At 42.3% G+C, this 12,973-nt stretch overlaps 1 protein-coding gene across 43 annotated transcripts in view; it reads left to right on the top strand.

Moving 5' to 3' along the window:
- SORBS1 (sorbin and SH3 domain containing 1) overlaps positions 1-12,973 on the top strand; it is a 74,097-nt gene that overhangs the window by 15,928 nt on the left and 45,196 nt on the right. For 30 of the 43 annotated variants that reach the window (XM_014956189.1, XM_014956194.1, XM_014956185.1 and 27 more), the window contains 6 exons: positions 1,102-1,249; positions 7,548-7,577; positions 9,870-10,045; positions 10,850-10,913; positions 12,034-12,108; positions 12,445-12,507. In XM_014956189.1, coding sequence (XP_014811675.1) covers positions 1,102-1,249; positions 7,548-7,577; positions 9,870-10,045; positions 10,850-10,913; positions 12,034-12,108; positions 12,445-12,507 — 556 coding nt within the window. The remainder of the gene's footprint in view (positions 1-1,101; positions 1,250-7,547; positions 7,578-9,869; positions 10,046-10,849; positions 10,914-12,033; positions 12,109-12,444; positions 12,508-12,973) is intronic. The other 13 variants (XM_014956190.1, XM_014956219.1, XM_014956223.1 and 10 more) reach the window with 2 other exon arrangements.

A 12,973-nucleotide genomic window follows, 5' to 3' on the forward strand; every position in this document is an offset into this window, starting at 1 on the left:
ATTGTGTGTCCAAATTCCTTAAGAAGGTTTTGAAAAATCTGAGCCTAAAACTGGTACACAGAGTCTCAGTTATTGTCCCTTCTTTATCGTTTCCCCTTACCACCACCAAAAGCCTGGTGTCCCTGAACTGAGAAGTTTCAAAGATAAATAGCATTCTTAAAGTCTCCCTGCTGACACAGCATGTGTTTCTACAGAACAACCAGGGCCGTGTGTTGAAAAATCTGAGCCTAAACTGGCACATGGAGTCTCAGTTATTGTCCCTTCTTTATCGTTTCCCCTTACCACCACCAAAAGCCTGGTATCCCTGAACTGAGATATTTCAAAGATAAATAGCATTCTTAAAGTCTCCCTGCTGACACAGCATGTGTTTCTACAGAACAACCAGGGCCGTGGTGGTACCAGAGGTGGGTTTGAATTAAGGAAATAATGGAGCTGGATGCTTTAGGAGAGCAAGAGCAGTTTGCTATCTGTGCTCTGGTGGCAAAGCCATGTTGAGTATCTTCCTTGCTAGAGTCCTACTTTTTACCTTCTATCTGTTTTGGGGCTTCTTTATTTCGTTTTTTTAACCAGGTAGGTGTTATACTGTTTCCTGAGCGATGGTGCTAACCTTATTCCTCAGACCTTCCTTACCAAACCAGCTGCAGTAGTAATGTTTCACTCCAGAATTGCATGAGTTTTGCATGTCTGACTTCTTGCTATGAAAGGAATACTTTTAAAACAAGTGTTTGTGTGTGTATATATCGGGGAAAGATGTCTGTGTCTTCTCCCCCCCTGCAACCAGATTTGCTCACTTCTGGCACCCTGCGTTTGCTCCAGAGAGTCTGCCGGATGAAATTATAGTGCCTCCTTTTGGGGTTGGAGTTGTGAAACCCAACACCAAATAATTATAGTACCGCCTTAGCAAACTAATTGCATTAACAACAAGCGGGGTAGGTACAAGGAGCAAGGTAACACTCGTGCTTATGCCTTTTTAACTAAAATTTGCTGCGATTATGCTTCTCATTCAGCTTAAAATGTTTGGGTGGGGGTTTTTTTCCCCCAGATTCTCCCAGTGTAGGATCTTTCTGCGTGCTGCTAACGATGTGTTGCTCTCCTTTTCAGGACCCAGGTCCTGTGCTAAATGAAGTGCCCCAGCCTGGCACTGGCACTGACTATCCCACCTCCTTCACTTCAATCAACAAGTCTTCCTCTGCTTATCCCTCTACCACAATCGTCAATCCCACTATCGTCCTCTTGCAGCACAATCGAGGTAAGGAAACTTGCATTATAGATATTTGTTGCTCAAACTGAGCAGCCTGTTACGCTATAAGGGACTAGAGAATGTGTGTGCCTTGGACAATGAAGTCCAATGAAGACCACTAAGACCTAACAAGCTGCCTCCAGAAAGCTGTAGTGCCTGGAGCATACAACAGGCAAGTGAGAGGTTAGAGGCATGGGACAGTCAGTGCCTGCTTTTTTTTAATGAAAACCTGTGGATCAGAAGCTCCCTGAGGTTGGGGGAGAGGGTTATAACTGGGCTATGGCCATATGAATAAGTTATTACAGGGCAACAGCTTATCCTTCATCAGGTGTCCTGTTATAGTGGGAAGGGGTGCATGCTCACATCTGTCAGTAGAACCAAAGTAGCTGGAGGTAGGTTCTCCCTCGCTGGAAAAGGGGACTTGTTGCTTCTCAGGTCCTGCAGTGTGAAAGCAGCCATATTTTCAGTTACTCTCTGAATTCTCAACAGAATTTATGCAATAGTAAATAATCCATTTGACCTTGGCTGCTTGTTCCTCTATCCGTAACCGGATCAACTCAGACTCACAATGCAGTAGTCCTTGAGCTCTGGATTTGCACATGAGCAAAACAACTTTGAGCATTCCGGTGTTTACTAATCTAAGCCTTTCCCTGCCTCTGAATGGGTAGGTGTATCTCTTTACCTCTGGCATTAGAGGGGAAACTTTGCTTTCTCTTTCCAGTTTTCCTGATGGCTGGCACTACCCCAGCCTCCCAGTTTGTTGTGCATCACTGAAGACTGTAGCTTTTAAGGGGCCACAGAGATGCAGTCTAATTTGCCTTGGTTCTTTAGCAAAGAAAAAAAAAAATAATCAGAAAACAGGAGCAAAGCCTGCACTCCTCATGTTGTAGTCATTGTAATTACAGGCATGCATTGATGTGCTCCTTTGCAGCTCCCCAAGCTTTTTAGGGGTCACAGAGATGCAGTCCAATTTGCCTTGGTTTCCAGTGGACTTAGGAAACTCCAGGACAGGCAGATTCCAATCTACATTGCTACCACTTACTTCAGCAAAGAAAAAAAATAATAATCAGAAAACGGGGGCAAAACCTGCACTCCTCATGTTGTAGTCATTCTAATTACAAGTATGCATTGATGTGCTCCTTTGCAGCTCCCCATGTGTATTTTTTCTGATATCTTTTTAAAACAGGCTTCAGTCTCTGATCCTGAGGGTAGTGTCCTCACTGTAGCACAGCTGATTATAGAGGTAATGAGCAGGTTGTCTCTTTTTGCCAGCATCTGAAGCAGCTTTGTGTTTGTGCTTCAGAATGAAGGCGTCTGGATCCCTCAACTGCCTCAAGGGGAGAAAATATTATTTGAGGCAGCTTTTCTTTATCTCAAAGCTTTTTGTTGACTTTCTTGAGGAGGGATACTCTCTTGGTTAGTTTTCACATTAAATCTGGAGTGTTCTAGTGAGTACCACATAAGGATATTTTAACGGCACGAGAGACAAATGTGTATAATATGAAGATACACACACACTGGCTGTGAGACAACTGACGTCACATTGTTCTGTTTGCTAATTACCTTCACACTTAATAATTTGTTCTGTCTGAATATATCTCGCCTCTGACCATTAGTGCTTATGATACAGTATCCTGATAGGTTGAAGAGTCATCTCTCATCATTTTTTTGTTGACTGTGATATAGATCAAGGCCTGATTAAGCAACTCGATCGAGTCTGTGAAGTATCACATTCTAATGCATTTTTTCTGATATCTTTTTAAAACAGGCTTCAGTCTCTGATCCTGAGGGTAGTGTCCTCACTGTAGCACAGCTGATTATAGAGGTAATGAGCAGGTTGTCTCTTTTTGCCAGCATCTGAAGCAGCTTTGTGTTTGTGCTTCAGAATGAAGGCGTCTGGATCCCTCAACTGCCTCAAGGGGAGAAAATATTATTTGAGGCAGCTTTTCTTTATCTCAAAGCTTTTTGTTGACTTTCTTGAGGTGGGATACTCTCTTGGTTAGTTTTCACATTAAATCTGGAGTGTTCTAGTGAGTACCACATAAGGATATTTTAACGGCACGAGAGACAAATGTGTATAATATGAAGATACACACACACTGGCTGTGAGACAACTGACGTCACATTGTTCTGTTTGCTAATTACCTTCACACTTAATAATTTGTTCTGTCTGAATATATCTCGCCTCTGACCATTAGTGCTTATGATACAGTATCCTGATAGGTTGAAGAGTCATCTCTCATCATTTTTTTGTTGACTGTGATATAGATCAAGGCCTGATTAAGCAACTCGATCGAGTCTGTGAAGTATCACATTCTAATGCGTGTTTTTTAGTCTTTATTAGTCAAACTTATAATTTGAAAGAATCATACTGAACTGGTTTGATAAGGCATCTTAATCATAAATCTGTACGAAATGACATTGCATGTGTCATACTACGTATCTATTAGTAAAATCCCATATAAGTCATTACACTATTATTTTTTTTCCTGGCGTTGTTGACTTGACAGACAGGTGTCCCAGCCACCTGGCATTATTGTTGACTTGACAGACAGGTGTCCCAGCCATCCCACTAATGCTTTTCGAAGGTTGTCACAACAATTACTTTCTTCCTTGTTCCTGTGGAGTTTCCTTTGTACTCCAAGACATACTGATGATGAGTGTTAATGGTCCAGTGAGCTGCTCGTTCCATAAATGCTCTCTTTAGAACAGAAAACTGCTCTCTGTACTCTTCAGTACAGTTTATATGAATGTGTTAATTTTCAAGCATCTGACCTCAGTTGTCATTCAGCGTAGTCCTTAGTTACTGTTGAAGTGGAAAGTATTTCTCCATCAGGCAGGAGTACGTCAGACTTCTTTCTCTTTCTTTTTTTTTTTTTTTTAATGCAGAATGGAAATAGTAATCAGATGCGTCATCTTTTCTGCTCCCTTATTAACAGCTCCACTGTGTCTTTTTGTAAAAGAACAAGATCATTGCTAGGTTTCTGTTCGTTCCTCATGTTGCCTCAAAACCTAGTTTTGAGTCTCTTAGACTTTCTGTTGATTCTTTTACTTCGGTTGTTATTTTCTTTCACTTCCCAGCATATGGTACCTACTCAGAGATACACATTTTTTTACTTTTCCATCTTTATGTATTGAGGGTTTCTTACATTTCCTCATGCTTCCATTCCTATCTAGGCTTTATCCCAGCATAGCATTAAGATTTCTTTTTGCTAACTTAGTGTTTTTTAATGGTTCTCGGATCTTAGTTATCTATTACATTTCTGTCCTGGCTGACATGATTCATATTTGGTTTTGTCTTTATGGACCTTATCTATTCAAAACTGGTTTGGTCTCCTGGCACATAACAAATTGTTACTAGGTTATGATCCACCTTCCACTGAATAGTTTATTATGTTTTGTGCTAAAATCAATTCCTTCACGTCAAGATGAGGTTTAATATAAATTCGTGTGCTATGAAATACTCTCTGAATTAGAAATTTCAAGGTCATTTTAATGCTGGCAGTCTGAGATTTCCAGTAGTTTAGTTAGTCTTCCGGATGGATAATATGGCTTTCTTTCTCCTCAGTGGATTATTGATTGCTTTTTGAGGAGCTGGTTGTCTTATTCTCTAGAGTGACTGTTGTAACAGGCATCACCTACTGACCTATTTTATTCTTTATCTGCTAGTTCATTAATCTTTAACTGTATAAGACCCTTTGAATTTAGACCTGTCAGAGACTTAGAAACAGTTAACAGCATTTGAAGCACAGGAATTACACTGTATTCTTTGTTTGTCTGCTTCATCTTAGTAAGTTGTGATGAGAGATCTCAGGTTTTTTTCTACTGGATTTCAGTAATACCAACTGAATAATATTTATGCTTGTAAACAAGTCGTTTCAGATCCTCTTGTTCATTCCTAACACCAAGGTAAGAGATTCTTCCCTCCATATCTGTTGATGCCTCAAATAATTTTCTGTTTGACACCTTTATTTTGCAGTAAACGTGTACTCAAATACTTGTTCCCTCTTCCCCTTTTGTTACTGGTTTCAAATCTTAGTCTCCTCCAGTGCTCCCTGCTCTGGGAACTCTGAAGGCATCTATAATTATTCCTTCACTGTTGCCAGCAGTTATATTCCTCTGCTTAATCCTTTCTTGGAGAAGCCTGTGAGGTTTTGGCCTTTGCTGACAGTCCCAGAACATGGGATCGCGGGTGAAAGCTTCATTTGGCTGGTGTGTGCCTGGGGCTACGAGCTGCCTGTGGCCAGGTGGGAGAGGGAAACAGCAGACACCTCCTGATCCTTCTGCTTCTATCCATCAGCAGCTCTCTTTCCTAGACAGAGGCACGAGTCAAAAGGAAACCTCCTCTTCACGTAAAAAGTACTTTTTTTCCTTTTTTTTTTTTTTTAATCCATGATATTCTCTCCTCTGTGGAGGAATAGATAGGAATGACCTTGCAAACATTGACTCTTTAAACCACGTATTTTTGTCAGGACACCTTAGTGACTGATGCAGTCCTCCTTAGCGGAGGTGGTGGCTAAAGCTGAGACCGCCATCACTCACATCTTTTACTCCTTTCTCAAAATATAGCAGCCTGTCCTGATGGTCTGCTTTGAAGAACGAACCCTGCAGCAGGAGGTTCCCATCTACTTTTCACTGTCGGATTGCTACCCCTTCCTTTTCCCCATTGCATGTAGGAATTTGTTTCATATAGAATCATAGAATGGTTTGAGTTGGAAAAGACCTTAAAGATCATGAAGTTCCAGCCCCCTGCCATGGGCAGGGACACCTCTCACCAGACCAGGTTGCTCAAAGCCCCATCCAGCCTGGTCTTGAACCCCTCCAGGGATGGGGCAGCCACAGCTTCTCTGGGCAACCTGTTCCAGTGTCTCACCACCCTCACAGGAAAGAAGTTCTTCCCCAGATCTCATCTCCATCTCCCCTCTTTCAGTGTCAAACCCTTTCTCCTCGTCCTATGGCTCCATTCCCTGATCAAGAGTCCCTCCCCATCTCTCCTACAGCTCCTTCAGGTTCTGGAAGGGGCTCTAAAATCTCCCCAGAGCCTTCTCTTCTCTAGGTTGAACAACCCCAACTCTCTCAGCTTGTTTTCACACAAGAAGTGCTCCATCCCTCTGATCCTCTTCGTGGCCCTGACACGGTGATGGCTGTCCTGTGAGCATAACGCTCTGGGGCAGCTTGCTGTGGGTGGTGAGCAGAGCAGAAGTGCTGGGGTTAAAGAACAAAGCCCATAGGTGTTGGGGAGGGAGTTGCACTTAGTGAGGAGAAATACCGGTCTCCCTTGCTGAAGCTCATCCACCTAATACAAATACCTAGTGAAAGTGGGTCCTGCAAGCAACAGCATACAACTGGAGGATTGTTACCTACTGCAGGCTTGCTTGGCCAGTGTCCCACACCACCCCAAAGCACAGTTATTTCCTGGGCAGGCATGGCATGGCATGGTTTATTGTGAATATATAACGGGTGTGATTAATATTTTAAAGTTTGGAAATCTTTGCATTAACAATGTGAGCATTCAAGAGTGTTTGTGTTTCATATGTCAGTAAAATTCTTTTGAAATGGCTTTCATGCTTTAAACGAAAGGATTGATTGCTGGGGAGTAGAAAAAGCAGAGAACGGAACGCTAAGAATTCTTGGTTTATTCCCAGCCTTGAGTTGGGCAAGTCATTTGGAAAGCAACTGTGAGCATCAACTTTAGGGTGGTCAAACACACTGGAAGATACCACAGATGTCCCAGTCTGGGAACTCGGTGATGAAAGGCCCTAAATCAAGAGGACAGTTCTGAGAATAAAAGCCTTAACCAAGCTGTGTCTCTGCTCTGAATCTGTGCCTCGGTGGTTTGTGATGAGACTCAGCAACCACCAACAGTGACTCAACCCTTTCCTGTATCCCTTTGAAATGCTCCAGCGTCACTGTTTCAAAACGTACTTCATGTCAATGGTAACAGCAGTAGTTGTCAAGCTGTTTGACAATGTGAATATTTCCTGTTTTTCAAACTGTCTCCTGTGCAACTTTTTTTATTCTCTGACGTTCAGAAAAAAAAATAATAATAAAACCAAATGCTCTTTGCAAATGTATCGGTCACTGCATCATGAGATGTGTATTATTCCACGAGGCTGCTGTGTGGAGAAGGTGCCGTGGGCTGTCACTTTGGCAGGGTATTTGAAAACAGATTCTCTCCAGCAGCTGCTGCCCTTCTGTCTGCAGCGTATTTCTTGCCTGTCAGAAAAGCAGCACCAGAGCACTTGCTGTTTGTGTCTCACCCGTTTGTTCTGTATTTCTTTTTGTTTTGTTCCTTCCTTTACCACAGAACAGCAAAAAAGGCTTAGTAGCCTGGCAGGTATGATATGAAAGGTCTGCTACCCCCCAGCCCCTGCCTCTGCTGGAGCAAAGCTGCTGCTTTGTTACCTTGTGGAGTACCTTTAGCAAACACACTTCCCAAGAATTGCAAAGGAATTAGTATCAATATTTGTCCTGGCTCAGTACAGGTCATCAAATGTTTGATTTTAGTCTTTTCTCCAAATGCTACCTGTGTGGCCACACGTTAATATACCAAAACCTTAAATTGCTCCTCCGTTCCTCAAGAGATTTATGTATAGTTTGGTTGCTCCAGTTGACTTTTGGGGCTGCCTTTGGAGCCTTTAGGTTTATTCCCATGGGGCATATTCTCAAATTTCTCTGCACAACCATTAGATTTAGTCATCCCTCCTGAAGAGGGATGGAAGAGAAATAAAAAACAGTATTTACATGACTCCAAGAGCAGCAGAATTTACGTCAAAGAGTAACAATATGGGTGAGCAGCGCATAATCTGCTGTTCTTATAAACGCCCACTGCGGCCTGAGCTACTTCTGTTTGGGGCATGGAGAGGGACAGATGACCAGGAAAACAACTTGCTCTTCTTTCAAGATGCCCATTGCAAGAGCAGAGAGCTGCCTGGGCAGAGATGGTTGGCAGCACATGTGGGTGCCAGCACACTACAATTTTATCCCCTATTTCTTGACACCTGGCAAACAGCCAGTCACTTTCCCTGTGCAGGGAGCTAGGGAATCAAAAAGAAATAATATATATTTAGCATTCCTGTTAAAGAAGGGCTTTATGACCTTCTCTGTCCTTGAATTCTTTAGCCTGCAGGAAAAAGTGACTTTTCTAAACTAGAATCCCAGGCTCTGTAACATCAGCAGTGACGATGATAAGAAATGGAGGAAAGCCATAAATCTTTCCTAAAGTTTGCATCCTCTCCATATCCTCCTTCAAATACAAAAACCTGCTTCCTTTTGGTCTTCAAGGTCATGGAAGAGTGGTCTAGTTTCAGTTGCTCTTTCCATTCTCTCCTCTTGAGGCTTAGGAAGGAGCTTAGTAATGGAAATGGACCAAATACTTCTTAGAAAGTGGAGAGCCTTGTACACCAGGGACACGAAAGGACCATGGTGCAGATACATTCACAGAGAGGGGAAATAGGGTAACAATGCTAAACAAGGATTTCATAGATGCTTTGCCCCATTTTGAACATTTATAAGCATTATTTCATTTTTCTTGATAAGGAGGAAGACTTAAAGTTTGATGGTAATTTCAAACCAGCCACTCAAATGCAAATCCTTCACATACTGAATTTTGCAGAGCCAGAACTGTGTTTGCTCAAGGTACCAACAGACCAATGCTTTCTTATGCACGAGCCTTTCCTCTGCTAACTGTCCCTTTCAGATTTCTGCACATTTAATGGCTTTGGGCAGTATGGTGATGTGCATGTGAATAAACATCTCTCTCTCTCTCTTCCCCAATGCATGCGGTGATGTAAAAAAGGATAAGACTTGGCAAAGTCTTGATGAGACAGACTGTAAAGTCACAGATGTTTCCTCTCTGGAAAATCCACGTAGAAAAAGTCCTCGACAGAGCCTAAGGATTGCTGTGCTGTAGCTCTCCAGAGCGTGGTAGAGCTTCAGAGCAACCTGAGGTCCCTTGGTTCCTTGGCCAGTGGTGGTGCCTGCTGGTGTGAGTGGCTGTCAGTTGGGCAGCGTCAAGGAATTCCAGGTGGAAGCAAGGAGGTCTGGAGCAATTAGTTGTTCATGCAGAATCATGTGCAAGAGGAATCACAGACACACTAAACAACAGTGGAATTTGTTGTTTATGCACTCTGGGTAGGACACAGGGATGAACTTGCAAGCATCATACACTCCCTGTAACAAATGGGGTGTCAGGCGGGTGAGTGCAAGCTGTTCAAAAGTAGTGCCCCGTGACCATGTAAGATGCTCCATTAGATTGGAATCACCAGCAGAAAGAGGCTCCATCACTAACACTTTGATGAAGAATGAGATTGTAGAGTTGCTAATTGGGCAAAAAGACAAAAAAAACCAAGCCCTATATGGTCCTTGAAACCAAAATTTTCTCTTGTCTTATATACATGACAGCTGAGACTGTCATGACATGCATGAAGTTGGCTGCCTGAGAGATGGTAACCTGCTTTTGGTGGCATCAAACATTTAGCATTTCCTTCAGTCCAGATGCTGACCACAGCGAGCAGGGACACAGTCTGTCTCATCAACTACTTGCTAGGATTTTTTCCTCAAAAGAGTGGAATATAATGATGTGGTGAGACTCTGGGATGAGATAAGAATTCCCCGTGTTCATTTCCAGATTCGGTGCCAGACAGACTAGTTTCTGATAAAGTTGATTCAACGCTCGTACGGGACAAGCCGGTTCAGGAGACACTGCCAAGAGAGAAGAGGGCAATGGAGGAGAAGAGAAGTGTTTTGAAGAGCCCTCAGCACATGGCCGATACCTCCGTCGATGATATTGGCATTCCTCTGAGGGTAAGACAACATAAAATCTGGACCAGAGTCCTGCCTACCTTAGGTCTCAGGGAATTCACTAAAACTCCAGAGACTGCAAAGGTTTAAGGGAAGACAGAATTCTAGTTCCAATGTATTTTATTATGAACACTTCCTTTTGCTGTCAGTTGCTATCAGTGATTTGTTTTGGCTGGTTCAGGGAGAAAAAAAATTAAAAATTACTATATCTTCATCATATTTGAGAATAGTGTTTTCTGCTCTTCTGTTTCACTCACACCTAGTGGCTGATGGGGAGTTCTGTCTTATTTTAGACCTCTTAAAGGCAGATGTCTTTTACGCAACGTGTTTATGTTCATTCGGTGTTGAGGAGAAATTATCATGAAAAGAATTATTAACCTATTTTTATAACTAATGTCTAGTGTGACTTGAACACTAGATGTTTCTAACTCTCCATTGAATACTTCGGAAATCAGTATTTATGACTAAAATAGGCAATGTGGCTACTTTTAGATGTCAAATCAGTTTAATATGCAAAACCTTCTGCACAATCTATGATTCTATACAGGTTGCAACCTACCCCTGCATAGCTTGTACATTACTAGTAACCTGAGTGAAGCTTGTATGAGATTATTTATATGAGTGAAATCACTCCTATTTCAAGGTATTAATTCCATATAGCCTTGATTTTTAGGTAGTCAGTGATGATAAATGAAATAGGAAGCAGACTGTAAAGCTTTTCCATTGCTGGAAGATTTGTAAGAGCTTTGAAAGGCTGGTAGAATTCATGGTTGTGATTCTTTACATGTATATTTATTTTTCCACTAGAACACAGACAGATCGAAGGACTGGTACAAGACGATGTTCAAACAGATCCACAAGCTAAATAGAGGTACTGTAACACAGATGTTTTTTATTTATCTATTTACTTTAAAAGACCACCTTGATAACATTTTGTTTCATTCGTGTAAGGAATTGTACTGGATGTTAAATAAAAGGTGTTTTGTCTTAACTAGTGTTTGCTCTGCACCACAGAACCCAACCCATGTATTTGAAATCTCGGAAGTCAAAGGTGAGGGAACAGTGAAGTCCAAAGAAAGGTCTGAGTTGTTCTGAAAGGTGAAGTGCAGTGCCGTCATGAAATCAATACTATTTGAGATCAGAAAGCTGCTAATAATTAGAGAAAATAGATCCCTGAACTCCAGTTTTAGCAGCTAAACCCCACACGCACTTTTAAAGGATAGTAGGTTCTCACTGAAACTGCTCTGTGCACAAGAGAAAACTTTTTCCACTGTAAAGCTTTAATACCTGCACAATAAAGCTTAATTTGAAGCTCACTGAAACCAATGGAAAGGTTTCCTTTGATTTTTGCTGAGTTCAGAATCTGAACTCTCCTTTTCCAAAACCTCTAGTTTTCTCCTTTCAAGAGCTAAAATTTGGGCGAGCACTTGCAGACTTTGCAGCGGTGCACTCTTCGGGAACCCCCTTCTTTGGGGCACTTCTGTGCCTGGCTGCTGAGACCTTCACCTCCCTTCTGCTGGGCTGCAGTAGCGTTTGCAAACGGGACCCTCTGCACATCCTGATGCGCAGGCAGATGCGATTCAGGACGGCGCTTATAAAATAAATCCTTAGAGCATGCCAAACTGGAGCTGAATTTGCCGCTGCAGGTGCTGTCGTGATGAGCTTTACGCATATATATATATATCTCGAGGCTGTGTTGTGTTGGATGGAATGAGCAAGAGTTGAACCGTTTCCTAATCCCAGAGCTCCTAACAGAGTTTTCTTCAGCTCAGCCAGAGCCCGTGCTTCAGCAGGAGGAGAATGAGTTCAGTCCCCTCAGCTTCCAGGATCTCTTGCAGGGCCCAGACGCGCAAGGCAGCAGTGAGCAAAGTCGTGCTAGAACAGCAGCACGAGAGGGACTGTTCTTGTATGGACTCTTGTCTCGCCCTTCTCCCCCTTTAAATCTGTCCTCTCTGTTCTTTTTTTTTTGCAAATCACGTTCCTCTCCTTAGACACTCCTGAAGAAAACCCTTATTGCCCTACCTACATATTTCCTGAACTTCCTGAAATCCAGCAAAAAACTGAAGGTACCAGAAGTTTAGTCAGAGTATCTGTTGTCTTGTGCTTTGATTTAACTGTACTATAGCACCCTAATAGTAACTAGATTCAGGTTCTAGATTTCCACTACCCATGTGTTACACTGGCTGGAAATTCAGTTATGCCCAAGATACCTTCTAGTATGATGCATAAAATAACTAAATCTTTGCTAATCCATTAATCTTTTTTTTAAAGTATGATGCTGTTTACTCTAGTAGTATTAAAGTAGGCAATAAAGTCATGCGGTGATAGGAAATTGGGGGATGTAGCAGAACCTCCACTTCACTGTGGATAGTCTCAAAATCCAGTGCTTTTCTCTGCTGCAGAAGACAATCCTTATTCTCCTACATACCAGTTTCCTGCGTCTACTCCTAGTCCTATCTCTGAAGGTAAATGATAAAGGACCGTATCTATTTTTTTCTGCACAAATGCTGCCTTATCCATTTATTTTCTTCCTGGAGTTTTTTCTAGTTGCTGAGCGTTATGCTGCCTCGTAATGATTTGCTGCACTCTTAAGCGTTGCCTTGACTGTATGATGCCTTTTTGGCTTTGCAGTGCTCCTCTGGCTTTGTAACTAGTATTTGACTAACGCTGCAAGACTCGGGACCTGCTTGGTTTTATGCGCTTATCGATTGTATTTAGCCATGTGCGTGCAGTGATTATTTAACGTGCCTAGAATGCTGACTTACACATAAAGGTCTGGTTTAACTGAGGTTTCTCCCCTTCCCCTCCCCTTTGGGATCCATAAATTTCTTTAATTATTTACTTCTGGTTTGGAATATTAACACGGTGTTGGGGCCAGACCCAAAACGTCACTGAAGCCTCGTGGTGAAAAGGCTGCTTGCTTCGGTGGGT

Source organism: Calidris pugnax, unplaced genomic scaffold (genome assembly GCF_001431845.1).
Source record: "Calidris pugnax isolate Ruff unplaced genomic scaffold, ASM143184v1 scaffold196, whole genome shotgun sequence".
In the NCBI taxonomy this organism is placed as follows: Eukaryota; Metazoa; Chordata; class Aves; order Charadriiformes; family Scolopacidae; genus Calidris; species Calidris pugnax.